This window comes from Alligator mississippiensis, chromosome 1 (genome assembly GCF_030867095.1).
Source record: "Alligator mississippiensis isolate rAllMis1 chromosome 1, rAllMis1, whole genome shotgun sequence".
NCBI lineage: Eukaryota > Metazoa > Chordata > Crocodylia > Alligatoridae > Alligator > Alligator mississippiensis.
This window is the reverse complement of record NC_081824.1, coordinates 183,915,492-183,936,178: the sequence shown is the minus strand read 5'-3', so window position 1 is coordinate 183,936,178 and position 20,687 is coordinate 183,915,492. Positions and strand designations below refer to the sequence as shown.

General features: G+C 40.9%; 1 protein-coding gene across 4 annotated transcripts in view; it reads right to left on the bottom strand.

Moving 5' to 3' along the window:
* Positions 1 to 131: 131 nt before the first annotated feature.
* The window catches only part of RAB3GAP2 (RAB3 GTPase activating non-catalytic protein subunit 2), a 74,814-nt gene continuing 54,258 nt past the window's right edge, over positions 132 to 20,687 (bottom strand). For all 4 annotated transcript variants that reach the window (XM_019483157.2, XM_006272907.4, XM_014598050.3 and 1 more), the window contains 12 exons: positions 20,470 to 20,686; positions 19,928 to 20,098; positions 19,680 to 19,786; positions 18,195 to 18,261; positions 13,412 to 13,482; positions 11,091 to 11,126; positions 10,400 to 10,474; positions 9,910 to 10,128; positions 7,674 to 7,763; positions 7,360 to 7,572; positions 5,980 to 6,138; positions 132 to 2,636 (listed from right to left, as the gene is read on the bottom strand). In XM_019483157.2, the coding sequence (XP_019338702.1) occupies positions 2,487 to 2,636; positions 5,980 to 6,138; positions 7,360 to 7,572; positions 7,674 to 7,763; positions 9,910 to 10,128; positions 10,400 to 10,474; positions 11,091 to 11,126; positions 13,412 to 13,482; positions 18,195 to 18,261; positions 19,680 to 19,786; positions 19,928 to 20,098; positions 20,470 to 20,686 (1,575 nt within the window). In that variant the 3' untranslated portion in view covers positions 132 to 2,486. The remainder of the gene's footprint in view (positions 2,637 to 5,979; positions 6,139 to 7,359; positions 7,573 to 7,673; positions 7,764 to 9,909; positions 10,129 to 10,399; positions 10,475 to 11,090; positions 11,127 to 13,411; positions 13,483 to 18,194; positions 18,262 to 19,679; positions 19,787 to 19,927; positions 20,099 to 20,469; position 20,687) is intronic.

The following is a 20,687-nucleotide window of genomic DNA, read 5'->3' as shown; positions in this document are numbered from 1 at the left end:
AGCTACTGTGATCACAGTAGATGAAGTTTGATTTTTGAATAGTTGCTGTGTAGTGCAACTAGAAAGTGTTTTAAGACAGTGACTGGTTAAAAAACCCACCCTATCATAGATGGTCACTCAGGACTGCATGCTAGCGATAAAGACGTACAACTGAGCCCCAGCTTTAATCAATTTACACAAATCCACAGCAATAGAACACAGAATATAGCAGTATATACAGAATCTTTCTTACAATACATTACAGGTTTGGTTTGTAAGCATTTCACATAACTCCCTCAGACCTTGATTCTTAGTTACATTAAGGGTAGGCCTAGACAGCATAATGCAGTGTCATGCAGAAATACCCAAGCCATTGGAACTAGCATTAATGCAGTGCTTTCTCTGAGCTAATTAGCACAGTACTCTGGCTGGGCTAGTGGCGCTATAATGCTTCTAGTACCCAGGGAGCTCATTAACAGCTAGCTAGAGTATTATCACACACAAGACTGCAGGGTGCCCTTCAGACAGACCATTAGCTCATTTACAGTACTATATATGTACAAGGATGTAGTGTAGAGAAACTGTAATACAGTTCCTTTGGAAATCTAGAATATTGTCATCAGATGTGTTACATAATGAAGATTAAGCTGCCTGTAATTGGATGGAGCTGCCTTACCCTTTTGTTCTTGTATCTGTGCATCTCATGGCAGTAGGTAGTTTATCAATACTCTGTACTTTACATGGAATAGTCTAAAAGACTGTTTTTCTTTTGTAAATCAAAGCCTCCCACTAACCTGAACTTCATAATATGTAAAAATAATAGCTATATTTAAGGTAGGAACTGAATGCTGTCATATTTTTAGCATTAAGGCTCTCTTAGAAATGCAACATAATTTCAAACTGTTCAGTAACTAAACATTAGTTCCCTTGTTCAGTTTAAGGGAGACTGGTCTGAGTAATCATAATGGTAAAGCTCCTTGTGAATGCTAATCATTCAAGACAGTGGAGGGATTAGGAAACAACAGGAACTGTTCTCCTTTCCTACAGAAGTTATCCTGAAACTAATTCAAATGAACTTTGGTGGGCTTTTTGTTTTGTTTTGCTAATGACAGCAACATACACATCCAAGAAGGTAATCATGACCAAGTCAAGTCCCTTCTAGTAGCCTGAGACTTAGGACACTATTACCACCAAATTCAAGCAGCTGTATCTAATCAGCAATTATAATTTTACTTGTTCATATTTAGACATGTAGACAAGTACAAATTTAGCTTTACTAGTTGTCACCTCCATGATGAGTGATACAGATCCAAAAACAGGTCATCTCACTCTTGAACTTCCAGTCCTGTCTAAAGGAATGTTTCCTGTGAAAGAATGTAAAACATTTCTGCATTTGTCAGAGTACATTATGGATATTTAACTACTGCAAAAGAACAATGGTCTGTTTCCAATAGCTTAAAAATACTCCAAACTACTACTTAAGATATTCTAACTACAGATAGACCCTTTGTGACAGAGCATATTATAAAACGTAAGTTATTTCCTTGAATACACCTTCAGCAGTTTGGTCAGCTAGTCAAGTACAATTACTGACTACAAGTTATACTTTTGTTACAATGATGCCATTACAGAAAATACATCTGTGAAAATCTTTTACCACAAAGACATTCACAGATGAGTTATTTGGAACTAAGCTCCTTCAAGTCGAAGTATTAAGGGCAGGGGCCAATCCTGCAGTTCTAATATAGGCAGGACCATCACAATAACAATTCACCCACCTGTACAGAATGAACAATGAGACTATTTGTAAAATTATATCTGTTTCTACTTTTAAAAGCACTGACCAAAAATTAAGCTTTAATGGGTATGTTCCTTTTTTAAAAATTAGGATATTTCCTTTAAGGCCTGCAGCAGTAAGAAAAAAAATCTCTCATATCAATACTATACATCATGTGGTAGGAAGAAGCCAACCTAAATCTCACCTCTGCCTCCTTTAAGGAATAACTACTATTGGCTTTTCAGGATATAGGTTTCTTTTGCAGAAGCAGCTAAAACACAGATTTCAGAAAAATCCAAGACTGAAATTTTTCCTTAGGCATTACATATTCATGGAATGCCATAGGCTGTACACAGCTTTTTATAAAGCTAGTCTATATGGAGCACACAAACTGAACAGTTACCATCTTCAGAGTATGAAATATAGAATCTCACAGTAGGTTAAGTTGCAAATAGTGGATTAAAATTGCTGTTGTAACAATCTAAGCTACAGCAAAAGTGCTTGAGTTAAAAATAAATAATGGAGCATCTGAGTATTGACAAGTATACAAAGGTTACTAATTTCTGTTATATTAACAGTACTGTGGAACTTAGAATGGACTATTATTTTAAAAGCATTTATTTTTTCAAAATTTAAATTTATTTTACAAAAGCCACACAGAAGTTCCCCTCTAAAGTTCATCCTCTGTGTGTAAAATCATGCAATACATCCTTTCTAAAAGTAGTGAAGATCATGATGAAGAGATTGCTTCCACTGCCTCTATCAGATTCAAGGCCAGACTGTATTGCCCATGGTTTTCTGGCAAGTTCTCTATCACTTTATCTACCAGTTTAGCTGTTGTTGCAATTGGTACTTCTACATTTTGAAGGTCCTGGGGGTCCTGCAAAAGGATAAAAAGATAACCATTACTGTACTATCCCCCATAAAGAGTTTTCCTTTTACTAGGAGAAAGGTTATTTTTTATTGCAAGTACATTTCTAAATTTACAATTCTGGGGCAAAGTAGTGGAAGGCTGGGGGAGAATTAAAGGCCAGTATAATGCCCACTGCTTAAGTGCCTTGCCTCACTGCTGCAGAGAAACTATACATTTGTCTGAAACTCAACAATGCCTCATTAAGTACAACTAGCTGTCAGTGCTGTAAACATGCAGCCCTGAAACTAATTAGCAACTCTCACTTTCAAGGCTTCTAAGAGATGTCCTGACAACTGCTTCCCTTCACTTTGTCAGAGTATAATTAATCCCAGAGTAGAATTAATTACCAAGCAAACTGGGTCTCAAAGATGCTATGCTAATTGATATGCAGAAAGCTACAGTTTGCTACAGTTTAAACACAGGCAACCAGGAGGGACTGCCCTTACATTAAACAATGCATTTATCCAGTATGCATGTAAATGAAACTCATGGTGTATGGAAACCTAAATATTATCCTACAGGAGACAGCTAAGCTACGTAGTCTGTTACGTACAAACACAGTCCACTGGAATTAGATTTCACAGAGCCACTTGATCCTACTAAAGTGATGGCTGTTAGGGACTTCTGTATAGGTTCCTGATTTCTACCAAGAAGCTGCCAGTCTAAATTCACAAGAACTTCAAGGAACAACATCTTTCAAAGAGAAAAAGGAAAACAGATCTCATTGTGCAGCATACTAGTTTTCACAACTTATATTGACACTTTTTCAAATTACACTGGCCACGCTCAATAGGCAAAGCAAAGAGAGCCAAAACACCATCACTGGGAGAGAATTTACTCTGTGAAAGAACTATTAACCTAAAGATTTAATCCAGGCCAAAACATTCCCCTGAGAACAAGGAAAGCTGACGTTGTCAGCACTTTTTCCTACTACCCATAGCCAATTTGTTTCACAGGGGAGAGGCACCCACAGGAATCATCTTGTGCAAAAAAATGTACCTAGCTTATTCTGTCTCCAAGAGCAGCAAATGCACTCCCACCCAATAGGATGAGTGACCCCCATCCCTCCCCCTGTTGGTAAGTTTTTTCAGTCCAGACTGACAACTTGAAAATGGTATTTAAAAGGTTTTTTTATATATATATGCAGTAGAATGGTTCAAGATGGGCAGCAGGTGTTGATTTTTAAAGCCTGGGTCTCAGTTTTCCCAGCCTTCAGAAGCAGACAGGCTGTCTAACAAACAAGGACACAGTTTGAGAAAATGGGGGCATATACCATACTGCTTCTATAACATCAGATAGGGTGGCACCAGCTTGCAAAGCCAAAGGGGGGGGGGGGGGGGGGGGGGGCCTGAAATTCCTGTTTTGGGAAGGGTGTGCATGTGATGAGCTTGGAATATGCTAACAGAACAGAACCACAGCGATACCAATCAGCAATAGCCATGGATCAAGAGTCATCAGGAGGGAAGGAGAATACAAAAGCAGAGACTTGAGAGTAACAAAGGGCCATCCCTCCTCCCCGAGAGGGTCCCCAAGGCCACCACAGACAGAAGCCACACCACCAGCCCATCTCATCCACCCCACTGGGGGGGGGGGGCCTTGCCAGCCCCCCTCCAGGTTGCTGCCATCTGACACCTAAAGGGAGAACCTTCAGAGTGAAGCCTGCATCCTGGCCAGATGTTTCTTGACTCTGATGACAGCCCTAGGATTGGTAGATGTATACAATTGCTTATAGTTTCTTTTCTGTTATCACTGTGTATCAATAAATTTGCCTATTATTGAATGGAAAGGTCGTGGTCGGTCTGAGGGTTGGGTCCCCACTGGACCAAGGCATCTGGCTCCTAAATCCAGAGCCAACACAGGTAAGTAGCAAAAAGCAGTATTTTCCTAAGTACATTCTGTTTCCATACGACAGATTTATATTCAATGTTAACTGTGTCCTCTGAATGGGTTGAAAAGTGGCCTTAAAGCAGTAAGACTGATAAACCGTGTGGGTTTTTAAACAGTTATAATGGAGTAAGGGTAACAAGATATTCTGTGATGATTCCTTGCTCTTCACTACCAAGAACTGGAAAAATGTAGACTTTAATTCATTATTTACATCTGAATAGTACTGCAAGTCACAGCAGTGCTGTGGCTATCATGATCTAGGGATATCAGAAACAAGGTTTGAGAGCGTAGGTCATTCCTTTTATTAGACCAACTTGTATATCTAGGAGAGGTAGGAGACCAGTTTTTAGGCTGCAAACACTTTTCATCAGATCTAGGAGAGAAGCAAATCACAGTCCAAAATAAGCTAGGTACAAATTAGAGTAGGGGTCAGCAACCTTGTCAGGTACAGTACCAAAAAACACTCACAACCTCAACTTGTAAGATGTTGGTGTGCTAGGGGTGGGTGGAAGGGGAGCCACAGGGGGCCTGATCCTTGTTGTGGCAGTGCAGCCCCACTAACTTGTCATCTGCCCTTAGGCACGCATGCACCCACTGCAGGCAACAAACTAGACTGGGGCTCCACAGACCCTGATACAGCTGGTTGCAGCCTCCTGGCTGCCTGCCAGAGCTAGCCCAGGCTCTGGGAAGGCCCCTGCCATGGAGCCCAGGCTGCAATCAGCTGCACTGGGGTCTACAGAGCCCCTGCCCAACTCAATGCTGGTAGCAAGTACATGCATACCTCAGAGTGGACAGCCAGGAAGGGACTGGGGCTGCACTGCCACAAGGATCGGGCCCCTCATGGCTCCCCCTGCCATCTGCTCCAAGGTGCACATGCCAAGCAAAATGCCTCTGCGTGCCATACTGGGTTGCCTACCCCTGAATTAGAGCAACTGCTTTAGTTTCACAAATGATTTTAAATGAATTTGATTATATGAGAGGGAAGTGGCCAGTTCTCACCTGTGGAGCAAAGGGAAGTTACAGATATAAGACAGCCAAGTTATGAACCATAAAACCAAAGTCCACAGCTTTTAACATCCAGTAGAGTTATGTATGTGTTCCCAAGCCCATCCTAAAAAGGAATTTCTGTAGTTTTCCTTTGAGGACAGGGACAGTAATATCAAAAGATGGAGTGGTGGTTCTGTGAAGTGTTTGCTGTTTATTTTTTTTTCATTCAGAAGCCTGGTGATTGTTAAGTTTCACTCACCTGAAATTGGATTATGGTATAAAACTGCATCTCCTCTCTCTTCCAATTTTACAAGACAGTGCAATAAAAAAAATACTGCACCTCACCTCACACTACAGTCATAATTTATAACAGCTAAATCTTACTTAAGATTTCTGTAAACCTCTCCACTATTTTTCTTGGTCAAGCTGAACTTACCATAGCTTTAAGCCAAGTACAGAGTGTTGGAGGAAGTCTGGCCAACAGCTCCATTCCTTCTTTCGTCTGAGTGTGTAGCAGAGCATAGGCCAATCTCTGACCTGTCAGCACAAGTAGTTGTGATGCAAGCACTTCTTTGTCATGCACTTGAAGAGTGGCCTGAGAAAAGTAACATACACATTAGAAGTCAGATTACAATCCCTCAACAAACAAAAACAGCCACCACCAAACTTAGTTTTCATAGGGTTGCCTAAATTCAGCTTCCTAACTAGCTTTCAGTTGATAGGACAAATAACCCAGCAAATTGACTAATGAATGGACATTTTCCAAAAACAATGGAACAGAGAAAGCAAAACCACAGCTCTGTGCTAGACATTAGAACCCTAAGAACAAAAAGCACAAAACTCAGCAGTGCAACAAACCCTCGAGTTGTATCTTAAGTCTTGAAATACAAAGTCATGTTCTTTCACTCTGAAAAAATGCCCAAGAGGACAAACTCAACAGATGATTTGAAAACTTTTTCAACCTGAAGACTAGCAATTGCCTGTAACTTTTTGATCAGAGATGAAATGATTTTACATACAGCAAGACTTCCAGATATTTAAATTTTGCCTATTTTCCAAGCTCCAAGTGACATCAAATCTTACATCTTCATACAAGTGTGTTAACTTCTTCTAACAAAGGCAGAGAACTCAAAGTTTGAGTTGCAAACACTGACAGTTCAGACAGTATTTTCTGGTGGCGCACCCAATATTTCAAGGATCAGTAAACTACAATCCCAAGACCCACACTAAAGCACTGGAATTCCAACACAGTTTATACTGAAAGATTAATGAACTGCAAAGCTTCAGAAAATATAGATTTGCAGTACAATGAACTTCTAAGTTGGCCTCCCGTGAAATAACCTGTCTGGTATCAAGCTTGCTAAAACACCGATTCTCTAACTGGTCTTTAACAAAAGAAAATTTCCTCAGACAGTACAATGTAGCTTGAGAAGGCATAAACACTAGCAAGCACTGCGAGTTATTTTAGCTTTACTCAACACTGTCAGTAAAGCCCCACTTTATAAATCTGTGAAGCAGTCCCTCCTAGAAGCATTTTTTTGTGGGATGTGAATAAGGAAATTTAGCATGGCCATCTCAACTAACTCTACATACCAGGGTCAAGTATGTTAACTTGTGCTCCCTCTGCTGGATGACCGCGCAACAGGAAACATGCCCCATTCTAAGTCAAAGCTTTGTTTGCAAATATACTGAGAATGTGAATTTGCAGATCCTTTGCTAGGTAGTAAAACTACAAAAATGTCAAATGTAGACATGTCAAGTTAGTAGAGCTCCTCATGATTCTGAGTAGCCTCCAGCTACCAAAAGCACATTTTACCTCTTCTCCAAGATGATCCATTCCATAATTATACAATTCATACACATAATGCCGTCTAATTACATCTTCGTTGACCTGAAGAGGTTGAGCCAACCCCACAGCCAAAACTGGCCAGTCCTTCTCTCTTTCAGCAGAAAGTGACATCTCTTCTGAGATTCCTTTGGCCTTTTGTGATGAACAATGTACCGCTGCAGTCACAATTTTCCTTAAGAGCTTCGAAGCAAAATCATCAAAAAACATGTTATTTATAGTTAAGTGAAACTGATTTGAAAAATTCTGTCATTTTTTGTTCAAATATAAGGATTTATATTTACTTGTTGTCGTATGGATAAAATATTTGGATCCATATCTCCACTGGGCAGCAACTGAATTGAAGAAAGATCCTTGAAAAATGCATTTTTGCCCTAGATTGAAAGAAGAGAAAAAATCTATATTAAAATTTGAGTGATACAAATGGAGAAGAGTTTAATAAATCCAATAAAACTCTTGATGGGCTAGCAGTTTAAAGGGAAAAAAACTCTACTATGTTTTCCATTTCCAATCCCCAAAAGAGGAAAGTAGAAGGCAAGGCAAGATAGCACCTTCAAGACAAACTGGTTCAAAAACCAGTTCCTGAACCAATCAATCTTTAAATTACCCTGTCCTACCTTCTACCTGACTTAATTACTAATTACCTCTCTCAAATCAGAAATGGAAATTCCAACTTACAGTGGCTATGAAATATAAGCAACACATTATGATTGAATAAACAAAATTTTATTACGTTTCTAGGTTTTGAATCATTTCACCTGGCTTTCAAACTCAGATTACTAAAATCAGTTTTGGTGCAAATATCCCAACTATACAGACATAATTTTTAAGATACTACCATTGTCTTTCTTTACTATCATCTTAGATTGGTAAGCAAAGTCTACTAAACTACATCTACTAAAGATTATAGCCTACCATGTATATATGCACATTTAACACACACTTAAAAAGCAGACTAAGAAAAAAGGATTTTTAGGAGCACTCAGATTTTTTTTAAGTTTCTCAAAGATTAGTGAATAGGTCACATACAGAGAGAGTAAAGGCAAATGCCAATGAGTAAAAGCATGCCAATTGTTCTGCTGCCATCCTATCATATATGAATAATAAACAGCAATACCCTTCCTAAAATAAAGAGGCATCCCTGTACAGAGTAATATTTTACAGAAAACTTTCTTCCTTTGCTACACAGCACTGAATGGAGTGACATTCTCCACACTAAATGCACATAGTTGCCGGTAGTGGATATGCTCCATATATGGAATCTAGTACCAAAAATGCATGCGTTAAACATTAAACCTGAATACTAAAAGTACCCCCTCTAACATCAGGCTTCTCTAACCACCACTAGCTATTTACAAAAAAGAAATACATGAAGGGATTGATGGTCAGTCACATCACGCAATCTTTTCACTCTAAATGCTGGAAAGTGTAGTTCTAAAGATTTGTCTTTGAAAATCAGGCAGGAAAATTACTTTTCAGACACTTGCACACTATTAATTCTTCAGACACAGAGACAGGGCATGCTAAAGATCTACTCAGAACAAGTTTTAACATTAAGATATTAAACTACTGAGGCAAAGATGAAAGGTAGGGGGAGGGTGACAGATAACATGGACGCACAATTTTTGGGTAAGCTTTTTTTCAGACTTGGGGACTTTTCCCAAACGGTGAAAAATGCCCGCAAGAAACCACATAATATTTTATGCTGTTGAGTTGGTAGAGCAAGGAATGAAGACAAAGGTATTTTAAACTGTACTCGGGTGCTTTGCTATATGGGTATAGACTAACGAAGTATGCCTACATGTAGGCAAAGATCAACAGCAGAGTACGTGTGGTTTTAAAATTTAAATACATCTTTAAGGAAAAATCTGCAGTGTAGCATATTCACTCTGAACCAATTTTCTCCCAGTAAGCATTAGACAGTCGGTATCAGCACTATTTCTACATTTCATTCATTACAGTCTGTATCTCAGCTGGGAGGCAGAAAGCTCAATATGTGGAACTTTCTTTACATCAGGTTCAGACTTGGGTGGCAATAACAAACTGCATTTTAAAAAGAGTACTTCATTTTAATCAGTTTATTCTTTGCTCTCCAGGAGACAGGACATTTGCTCTTTCCTTACAGAGCTCGGCGTGGAGTAAAACTGTAGGAATAACTGATACGAACAGTGACAGACTTGGATTAAATCTTGTATACAATCATTTATAATCTGGCAGTTCTCAAAGATGATCTAATCAGAATGTATCCTCTGTTCTCATCATGGAATATTTTTAGTCCATCTAATGGTTGATAAGGTAATTTTGACACATCTAAACCACTCTAAAAATATCCTACTCAGAAGAGACATTACAGTGTTTGCGGACTCAAAGAGGTTTTAGTAATACTTTATTTGATGCAAGAGCTGAAAGACTGAGTGGAGCAGCCATTTTTGATATGACAAATCATAACCTGTTTTTAAAGCTAGCAGCCAGTGACTAATAAAGCTTGCATGTCTCATAGGATCTTTATAAAAGACATACCTTACTGTCAAAGAGGGAGAGGGGCTTCATGCTCTTCAGAGAAAATCTCATGATTCCATACAAGATGGTACACAATATGGAATGATGTTCGACAAGCGGGTAGTGGATACGTTTCTGCTCAAGAGCTAGCTCTATTATTGAAACGGGCCCTTCTACAGACACCCAGGCATCTTCTGTATCCAGTATCGGAGCATGCATTTCATCGCTTCTAATATCAGCCTAGCACAGAAACATCAGCAATCTTAAGGAGCTTTATTTTGGGCTACTGCACAAAAAGATGTTTAGATGATCTACATTTAAAAAAAAATTACAATAAACCGAATTTTCTGTTACAGTAGCATTTAAAAAAAAAAAAAGGACTTTTCCATATTGCTAGAAAAGACATTTAAGTGAAGCCATAAAATAATTTTACTTTTATTATTCATTAAGAACATTTACAATTAAGATCACGAATGTTCGTTTTTATTGAACCCTCTCACCACATTTTTACCTCCATTAAGATTTGAAGTAGATCTAAACAAGAACCCAGAAAAGATGTCATTGCAGTGTCACCCATACCTACATCCTGTTAAAAACAAAGAACAGATAAGTGCCGGACAAATTTCATTGGCTACATCTCAAAACACTCCAGTTGAAGCTAATAGACAAAGAGATCTTATCACCAATGGTTATATTTAAGAGGGGAGACTTTGCTAGAGAATCCCTGAAGCATTAATTCTATTACCTTACAACAAGTGATGCCAAACAAGGCTGAAACTTGTTTGCAATACAAAAAGATTGGGGAATAATAGGAACAAAAAGATCATTTTAGTAAGGTCTTGAAATATCTTGAAGAAGTTTTAATTTAAAAAGCTGCTTATTTTATCCACTTATTGCCTTACTCTAGTATGCAAGTAGGAAGCAAGAATTTATTAAACAATCTTTTAAAATTGAGCTGGTTTCAGATCACTCTGATAAGACAGTGACTAATGAATAGTGTTTGTAACCTGCTAGTAAGTAGTCAGGTTTTAGCTTCAAGCCTACCTTCCATGATATCATTAGTTATTACATCTTTCAACACTGATGGTCAAATTAGAAATTTAAAACTGGCTAAAATTCACCACCGGTTCAACTCAAAATTAAAATTTAATAAAATATTTTAATATTCTTTGTCATCTTTATATAAAATAGGTGTTACTTACCCTTCTGCATAATCTGTCCTTTGGAGCTTTTCCAACCTAATTTAAAACAATTGTACAACATAACAGATAAACAAGCGATTTATTAAGTTAGTCAGTTATAAATATTTCCCTAACACAACAGAAAAAAAACTACTGCACAGAAACATACAATGCTACATGGGATATGTTTAATTTTAAAAAGTCTGATTGACTACAAGCTATATGACACAAAATACTGGGTGGAACAGAGTTTGTTAAATATTTGCAAATGGCTAGAGACTTGGCAAAAATATGTATTGGCTGAAGTCTTTCACACTCTTGATTGGGTGTAATTTATTGCCATCTTCTAGAAAAAAAAAAATCACACTGAAAATGACTCTTGCATATTCAAATATTATCCATGAGATCTATATGAAAATCCTTAAGATGTTCCTCAAGAAATAAAATTAAACCTTAAATAATTAAAGAGCCATTTAACAATCTTAAGAGGCCTCTTAAGAGAGCAGTGTTACTTGCACTGATGTCACAAGCATGCAATTGTTTCATAGCTTTTTAATGTGAATGGCAAGGAATAAAGCAAAAAATTCTTTGCTTTTACAAGTGTTACAACACACTGGACTCTACTCCAGATTTGTCTCCCAGTCTAGGGACAGAAATGACATAGAAATTGGTATAAGTGATCAGAAACCAGTTCATATCTGTAACACAATGCAATTTCAGTGCACATATCTTCAAAATGACCCAAACCAGTTTAAGATAAACCTGTTAATTGATTTAGGTTATATTGGTTTATGGAATTTCTATCCCAGATCCCTTCCAGATTCAAGTCAACTCACAGTCCCTCAAAATCCCAGAATGCTTTGCATCTCCCCCACGAACCCCCTTTGCAGGGTGGGTGTGCTAGCCTTGGTCCAAGTTGTCTGCTCCAACCGAGCTGGGAGGTGTGCTCTAGCACCCCCCGGCTTCTGGCCCAGCCACTGCAGGCATATGGCTGCATTTCCAGGATCAAAACTCAATGTCTATTTACTTATCTGTTCAATCTACCCATATTACACTAACCTACAAAGATTGAATCAATTCAGCCTCAGGCTTTTTGAGTGTCTGTACTTAGCCCTAGAGATCAACTAGCTTTCCTCCTCAGGTACCACATGCAGCATGTAGTTTCTGCAAATAATTTAAATAAATCCAGCTGAGATTATTTAAAATAAGCACTCAAACATGTCTATCTATGCTAAGTAAACAGGTTATCTGTGTACTAAATGCATGGCAACTCATTACTGTATGCAACAAGGATAAACAACTGGTACATTCTTGGGGAGCTGAAAATGCCAAGCACAAATTCAGCTAGGCAGTGGAGAATGACTGGCTCTATATCCCAAAGCCTAGGTTCTAAGCAGGCAGAAGGCAACCAAACATGAAAAGCAACTCTTCCTTCAAGATCTTAAAAAATGTCTAACATTTTTTAAAAATTGCATGAAGGGCAGTTTTACTTTTGGGTCATTTGCTGGTTACTAGATTTATAAAATGCAAAAAAAACCCACTACAGGTAACAGAGCACTCTCTCCTGCTTTCCCTTAAAATGAAACCTCGTTTACCAGTGGTTTGAAGATGTAAACTTGGCTGCAGATAATTTTTTTGACGTGCAGCACTAGTGTGTCTGTGTCTCTGCCCCAGTCTAATCTCCATAACTTTGCCAGTGGAATTCAGATTCAACCAACTCATGGACATACTCAGGGGCTCCCTTATGGTGGCAAAACCCTTTCTTTCTGTTGGCAGAGCAACACTAGTTTTGTAAGCTGTGTTTAGTACGTGGGAGCTGCTGCCAGAAAGCAACTATAGACATACCCATATTTTCTGCTCGCTGCAACAACCCCCCTTAGCAGCTGGTGCCTCCAAGCATGCAACATACACACTGTTTGCATGGCTGCTGCATAAGCTGCACAGAGCCACACAAATGGTGACAGCCTTTGGCAGTTTCCATGTGGTAGCTGCTGTCTTCTGGCAAAAGGCACATAACAGACGCATGCACATCAGACGAACAAAACAAACATTAAGTGTATGCTGTCATCACTGGTGTGTAGCAGCATTTGCCAGTTTCAGCTGCTCATTAAAACTGACACTAAGATCTTGTCTACCAGCAGGGCATTCCAGAAGAATAAATGCAACTTTCTAAGTGGATGTTCTCCTACACGCCTTCAACATCATTCGCCTCCACTGTCAAATCTCTGGTCCTTCAAAAACATTTTTAAAAAGCAATGCTTTAAGGATTTTACAGCTTAATTCACCTATTAATAAAATAGCAAGAAGTAAATTAAAAAACTAGTAGCTACGATGCCGTTTACCTTGTCCATTAGGTATGTAGCAGCGGAAAGCCTTTTGACCATGAATGTATTCCACATCATTAGGGCAATACCTGAAACAATTACATAAACGTTAAACATCATGTGAATGATATGTCAAACACATTTAATGTAAACCCTCTACCATGGAAGAACAGGGAAAGGACTGTTTAAAACAGAGGACTCCAAACTTTTTTCATGGAAGGCCACTTAATGGTTGCAATGTCACCCTGTAGGCAGTGTTAAAAAAAACAAACCTCTATGCTCACTGGATGTAACATAATATATGCCATATGTATACAAAGATGCAATAAAGGAGTCACGGGAATGCGGTGTAGGTCTATCAATGACTAGTGCAGTGTCAATAACTACAGCTTCGCTGTTTCTGGTTCTGTGGAGGATGGTTGCCATTATGGCTAGGGAGAGAAGCTACACATAAACCTGTTCAAATCTGTAACACAACAGAATTCTGTGCACATAAACCACTTTCAAAACGGCTGAAACCCGTTTAGGATAAACCTGGATGACTATACTATCAGACTTAACTGATTTAGGTTAAATAGGTTTGTCTAACTTCTGTCCCAGATCTCCTCCAGATTCAAGTTAACTCATAGTCCCCCAGCATCCCGAGATGCTTTGCACCTGTCTCCCAGCCCCTCTTGCAGGGTAGGTGGGCTAATTTTGGCCCAAGCTGTCTGCTCCAGTTGAACAGGGAGGCATGCTCTAGCACCCCCCAGCTTCTGGCCTGAGCCACTGCAGGCATGTGGCTGCATTTCTAGAATCAAAAGTGAATGTCTCTTCACTTGCTTGTTGGTTCACTCTATGCAATAGACTAATCCGCGAAGACTGAATCAATTCAGTATTGGGCTTTTTGACTGTGTGTACTTAGCCTATAAGAAGTTCCTTTATGGCAAGGGTGGGCAAAATACGGCCCGTGGGCCAGATCTGGCCCATGAGGCCATTCTATCCGGCCCATGGGGTCCCCCCAAAAATGTAGAAAGTGAATATATTATCTGCCCTTGGTTCCTGTCAAAAATGCAGGAACCAAGGGCAGTAGTAGGACCCAAGGGAAGCCCGGTGGGCTCCAACAACAGCGGGGCCCACCTGGCCCCACCAGAAGCCCCAGCCAGGTTTTCTGGGCTGGGAGCATGTGGCTGCCCCGGCACAGGAAGCTCAGGTAAGTGGGGGGGGGGGGGGAGGGGGGGAACCCCAGGCAGGGAAAGAGCGCAGGAGGGGAAGCAAACCCTCCCTGCCCCATGCCCAGTGCCCCGCACTGCAGCTGCTTGCAGCCCATGTAGGGCTGCCTGTGCCTGCTCCAGACAGCCCCATGCAGGCTGCAAGCACCTGCAGCGTGGGGCATTGGGCGTGGGAGGGGCTGCTTCCCCCCACGCAGGGAAGGAGCCTGGGGAAAAGCTGAGCATGGGGGAAGGCAGCCCCTCCCATGCTCATTGTCCCGTGCTGCAGGTGCTCGCAGCCCACACGGGCTGTCTGGAGCAGGTACAGGCAGCCCCAGGCCAGCTGCAAGCGGCTGCAACGCGGGGCAGTGGGCATGGGGCAGGCAAGGGGCTGCTTTCTCCACCCCCCCACGCTCAGCACCACCTTGTCACCTGGCCCCATTGCTAAGCTGGCAGTGGGGCAGGTTACAAGCTGGTGCTGAGCACAGGGAAAAGCAGCGCCTTGCCTGCCCCATGGCAAGCGCCCTGCACTGCAGCCACCTGCAGCCCACATAAGGCTGCCTGTGCCTGCTCCAGACAGCCCTGCATGGGCTATGAGCGCCTGCAGCAGGGAACACCGGCCATGGGGCGGGCAAGGGGCCGCTTTCCCCCCGTGCTCAGCACCAGCTTCTTCCCTGCTGGCAAGCAGTGGGTTGGGGCTGTGCGCTGCCCCCGGCCTGTACTGCGGGGCTGGAGGGCACTGGGTGTAAGTAGGGGGGAAGCCAGTGGGAGCATGGGGCCTGGTGTCCTGGGGCCAGTGCCGGTGGGGCCCAGAGCAGGGTGCAGGAGCAGAGTCCCGGCTGGCAGGGGCTCTATGGAGCTGGACCAGCTCCCCCCTCTCCCTGCTGGTGCAGCCCAGCCCAGCTCCACAGACCTCTGCTAGCCTGTGCCTCGCTTTGGGCCCCACCGGTGCTGGCCCTGGGACATTGGTCCCAAGATGGCAACCACAGGGCGGGGCACCTATCAAGGGGTGGGGCTACCCATGTGGCCCTCAACAGCCTGCCGAAACTGGGTAAGCAGCCCTCCACCCAAAAGAATTGCCCGCCCCTGCTTTATGGTCTACATACAAATACTACATAGATGACAAGTGGCCTCTGGTCTCCCCTTTGCAATCATAGAAAATTAGGGTTGAAAGGGACCTCAGGAGGTCATTTAGTCCAACCTCCTGCTCAGAGCAGGACCACTAGATCATCCCAGTCAAAGCTTGGTCTACCTGGGCCTTAAAAAACCCTCCAAGGATGGAGATTTCACCACCTGTCTGGGTAACCTGTTCCAGGATTTACTACTCTCCTAATGAGAAAGTTTTTTCTAATATCGAACCTAATCTTCCCCTGCACCAACTTGAGACCGTTGCTCCTTGTTCCATGACTGAGAACAATCTAGCTGCATCCTCTTCACAACCACCCTTCAGGTAGTTGAAGACTTATATTAAATCCCCTCTCCAACTTCTCTGCTCCAGACTAAATAAGCCCAGTTCCCTCAGCCTCTCCTCAGAAGTCATGTGCCCCAGTCCTCTAACCATTTTTGTTGCCCTCTACTGGACTCTCACAAGTTTGTCTATATCCTTTCTGTAGTGGGGAGTCCAAAACTGGACCTAGTACTCCAGAAGCAGCCTCACCACTGCTGAAAAGAGAAGAATAATCACTTTCCTCAATCTGCTGGCAGCGGTGCTCCTACTAGTATAGCTAGTAGGACGTTGGCCTTCTTTGCAACAAGAGGACACCGTTGACTCATATTCAGTTTATTATCCACTGTAACCCCAAGTCCTTTGCTGCAGAGCTGCTGCTTAGCCAATTAGGCCATAGCTTTACTGGTGTGTGGGATTGTTCTGTTCTAAGTGCAAGATTTCTCACTTGCCCGTACTGAACCTCATGAGATCTCCTTTGGTCCAGTCCCCTAGTTTGTCGAGGTCTCTCTAAATCTAGCTCTGAATCAACTTTGTTGTCATCTGATAACTTGCTGAGGATGCTCTCCATCCCACCTTCCAGGTTGCTGATGAAGGTATTGAACAAAACCAGCCCCAGGACTGACCCCTGGGGCGCACCACTTGATACTGGCTGCTAGCTAGAATCGAGCCATTACTATCCTTTGAGCCTGATGAGCCAGCCAGTTTTCTATCCAACCTACAGTCTATTCATCCAACCCATACTTGCATAACTTGCTTGCAAGAATGTTATGGGAGCCCATATTAAAAACCTTGCTGAACTCAAGGAATATCGTGTCCACTGCTCTCCCCACATCCACAGAGCCAGTCATCTCACTACAGAAACCAATCAAGTTGGTCAGGCATGACTTGCTCCTGATGAATCCATGCTGACTGTTCCTGATCACTTTCTTCTCCTACAAGCATTCAGAAATGGATTCCTTGAGGGCCTGCTCCATGATTTTTCTAGGGACTGAGGTGAGACTAATGGGTCTGTAGTTCCAGAATCCTCCTCCTTCTCTTGCTTAAAAATAGGCACTATAGTTGCTCTTTTCCAGTCGTCAAGGATCTCTCCCAATTACCATGAGTTTTGAAATATAATGGCCAGTGACCCTGCAATCATATCAGCCAACTCCCCATAGCACCCTCAGGTGCATTATGTCCCGTCCCCATGGACTTGTACATGTCCAGCTTCTCTAAATAGTCCCTAACCTGTTCTTTCACCCCTGCTGTCTGTTCACCTTCTCCCCAAACTGTACTGCCACATGAAGTGGTCCAGAAGCTGACCTTTCCTGTGAAGACCAAGGTAAAAAAGGCATTGTGTACTTCTCAGTCTTCTCCATATCATGTCACTAGGTTGCCTCCCCCATTCAGTAAGGGACCCACACTTTCCCTGATCTTCCTCTTGTTACTGACATGCTTATAGAAACCTTTCCTGTTACCTTTTACATCCCTTGCTAGCTACATCTCCAACTGTGTTTTGGTCTTCCTGATTTAATTCTTACATGCCCAAGCAATACTCTTATACTCCTCCCTAGTCATCTGTCCAAATTTCCATTTCTTGTAAGTCTCACCTGGCTCCAACAAAGGCCTATCCCATGCAGACTGTCATATGGTGCTTTTGTGTGATTTGTATTCCCCACGTATTGTAAACCTTGCCAAATTCAAATAGTTCAAAAGACGTATATGGGTCGAGGCAAATAGGCTGAGAGCTCCTTTAGTGGTGAACAAATCAGAAAGGATGAAGACTGTCAGAAGTAGCTGTCAGTCAGGTCAATTATAAAGCCGCAAGAATAAAATCCAAGGCTCAGTTTACTAGGACAGGAACCCTTTGGTGTTACAAATGGATTTGTAATATCTGTCTAATCCATTATATTGTGTATGCCAATAATATACAAATCTGATGAGTGCTGTAGTCACAGTGCACTGTTTCTACATACAATAAAAGTGTCTACAACAGGTCTATCCTTTATCCTAAGAAGCAATACGTGGCATTTTGAACTATGGGAAAACTAGAGATGCCTAAGCATCAGCAACAAGTCAGAGAGGTCTGGTCAGCACTACTACACACCACATAGATTTAAACTGATTTATTCTGCTCTCCAATAAATGTATTCACTATGATCTTTAACGATAATATTGTACTTACCATGCTGCACATGAGAATTAACAATACAGCTGAGGTGATCTATAGACCTAATGAGAAAACGTGCTTCCTTATATAAAGGGGGGGAAATAAAAAAAAGAGAAGTTATTCAGTAATTCAATTCTGGTTCCAAAGGCAAATTGTGAATTCTTGAAGTAGTGTGTGTAGACTATTTTAAACCAACTAATTTTCCACAGTTAAAAAGGCTAACAATTTTAGTTAAAAAACTCAAATTTTAAATGCCCTGTCACCAAACAAATGCACTTACATGCGCATACTTTTAAAGCTAATCAAAATCTGTGATTCTACTGTAATTTTCCAGACTTGTTTCAGCTTCTACACTGGTGACTTATCTCTAGCTGAAAGATTTCCCTCTTAACTACTTATATACTTATACAGATAAAAGATCTGTTTGTTTGTTTCAAGAACTAAACTGCTAAAACTTCTTGGTTGTTTTAGAGTCCATCTTTAAAAATCCAAAAACAAGATGTTCTATCACACACACTTACTAAGACTGAGGGATATCAATTGCAGCTGACAAGCACAGACTGTTTGTGCCCCCACTTACCCTCTGAGTACGAGTTCAAACAGTTGTTACAAACATTAGTAAAACTGGGGGAGGGCAGTGGGCTAAAAGCAATTTGGTAAACAATTTCCAGCTGAAAAATTTCTCTGTAGGGGCTAGTAAAGTCTTAAGGCAAAAATCATTTAAGTGTATCAGTACATTATTTCTCATTCCTTGTATAAATCGTATTAAGGTATACAACCAGAAAGAGACAGAGAGAGACAGAGACCACAATCTACTTTAGCATATGCTGAAAATATAAGGAACTGTTGCAACACAAGAATTCTAATTCAGTGGTACATACTTAAGCTATTCAGTATTGTGAATGAAAGGTATAAAAGATGAATTCCCAAACACCCCAATATAAAAGCCTGACACTGTCTGACAATCACATAATCCCAAAAACTATATTTCTTTAAGATTTATTTGCCATTTTATCCCATCTAGTTTTGATTTTCTCTATAAATGGGTATAAAAGTACTTGCAGAAGGGCATGTCTACACGTGCTTTTAAGCATGCCTAATCTTAATGCATATTAGCTTAACGTGTACTAAGGCAATTTAGGTGTGTGTCCATACATGGACGTGCTACTGTGCATTAACATGGGTATGCAGACTGATTTGGGACTAAAGTTAGTCCCAAAACAACGGACACATACTGCGTTAATGTGCATTAGTGTGTCTACATGTTTGCTAATGCAATTTAACTATTTGCATATAAATTTGACACCTGCTTTATGGAGGTGTCAAATTTAGACTTGCGTAGCCTTAACTCACCATTTTTAAGGCGCATTTAGGGCATGCATGTGTAGACATGCGCCCTTAGTGCGCATTTCATGTGTAGTAGCTCGATGTAAGGTGCACATGTAGACACACCCTAAGAAAAGCAGTGTTAAATATATTGAAAAATTGAAATTAAATTACCTCCGGGTCTTTATTCCATTGCACTATATACTCCCAACAACAGTGTGCATATAACACATCTGATTCAAGGCTACAAGGAAACTGCTGATAGGCCAATTGCAACAACTCTAAAAAATAAATAAATAAATAGAAGAAGTTATAAAGCAGTTTTTTCATCCCGTTTTATTTTCTACTAGTTAACTATAACTCTATCACTTTTGCCACCTCTGAAGAATCTGAAGTCTGAAAACACAGCGTCATATTCTTACTGAGGATAGTTTCCAAGCCCGTCTCTGCTTCTGACTCCCCCAGTGAAACAGTACTGTCATTTTCTACAGGTTCTTCTGAACTTTCTTTGTCTTTTTTCCGGGCTAGCTCCAGTATGTTGAAACTGAGGTCTTGTTTAAAAACCCATTTTGCTACAGTGTCAGCAATACCTCCTGAGACAAAAGAAAAGGTATAAGGCATAGTCAACATTTTCCTGGCTATATTTAGTAGAACTTAACTGTTTTGAAACATGAATGACAAAACTCTTCTGTTGGTTATCAGAAACCTTAACTTAGTCAATGACATCTTTAAAAATCGAAAACTGATTTGAAGTTCACAATGCAATCTGCAAGGACATAAGAACACCAAAACTCTGCCCAATAATGATTTTGATGCAAGTCTTTTTTTTTTTTAAAGTTACTTATCAGAAGTCACAAGTGGAGTCACTGCAAGAAGGTACTGGAAAAAATTTGAGTCAGGGCTATAGAATCTGTCACTGAATTATTTAAGACAACTAATCAAATCATCTTTGTAAGGAGTATACCTTTCCCGCCTTCAAGCAGCTTCTTTACAGAGAGTCTACAGAGTGACTCAGTCTGTAGAGAGGAAACTTTGGTTGTCCTCTTGCTCACTTTACTGTTCAATAGCATCTGAAGTATCAGACAATCTTCTAATTGCTTCAGAAGAAGTTTCCAATATTCTGTATCAAGAGAAAGTGCTTCCCAAGAGTCTGTGTCAGTGCCTACAATTGTTTGGGAAAAC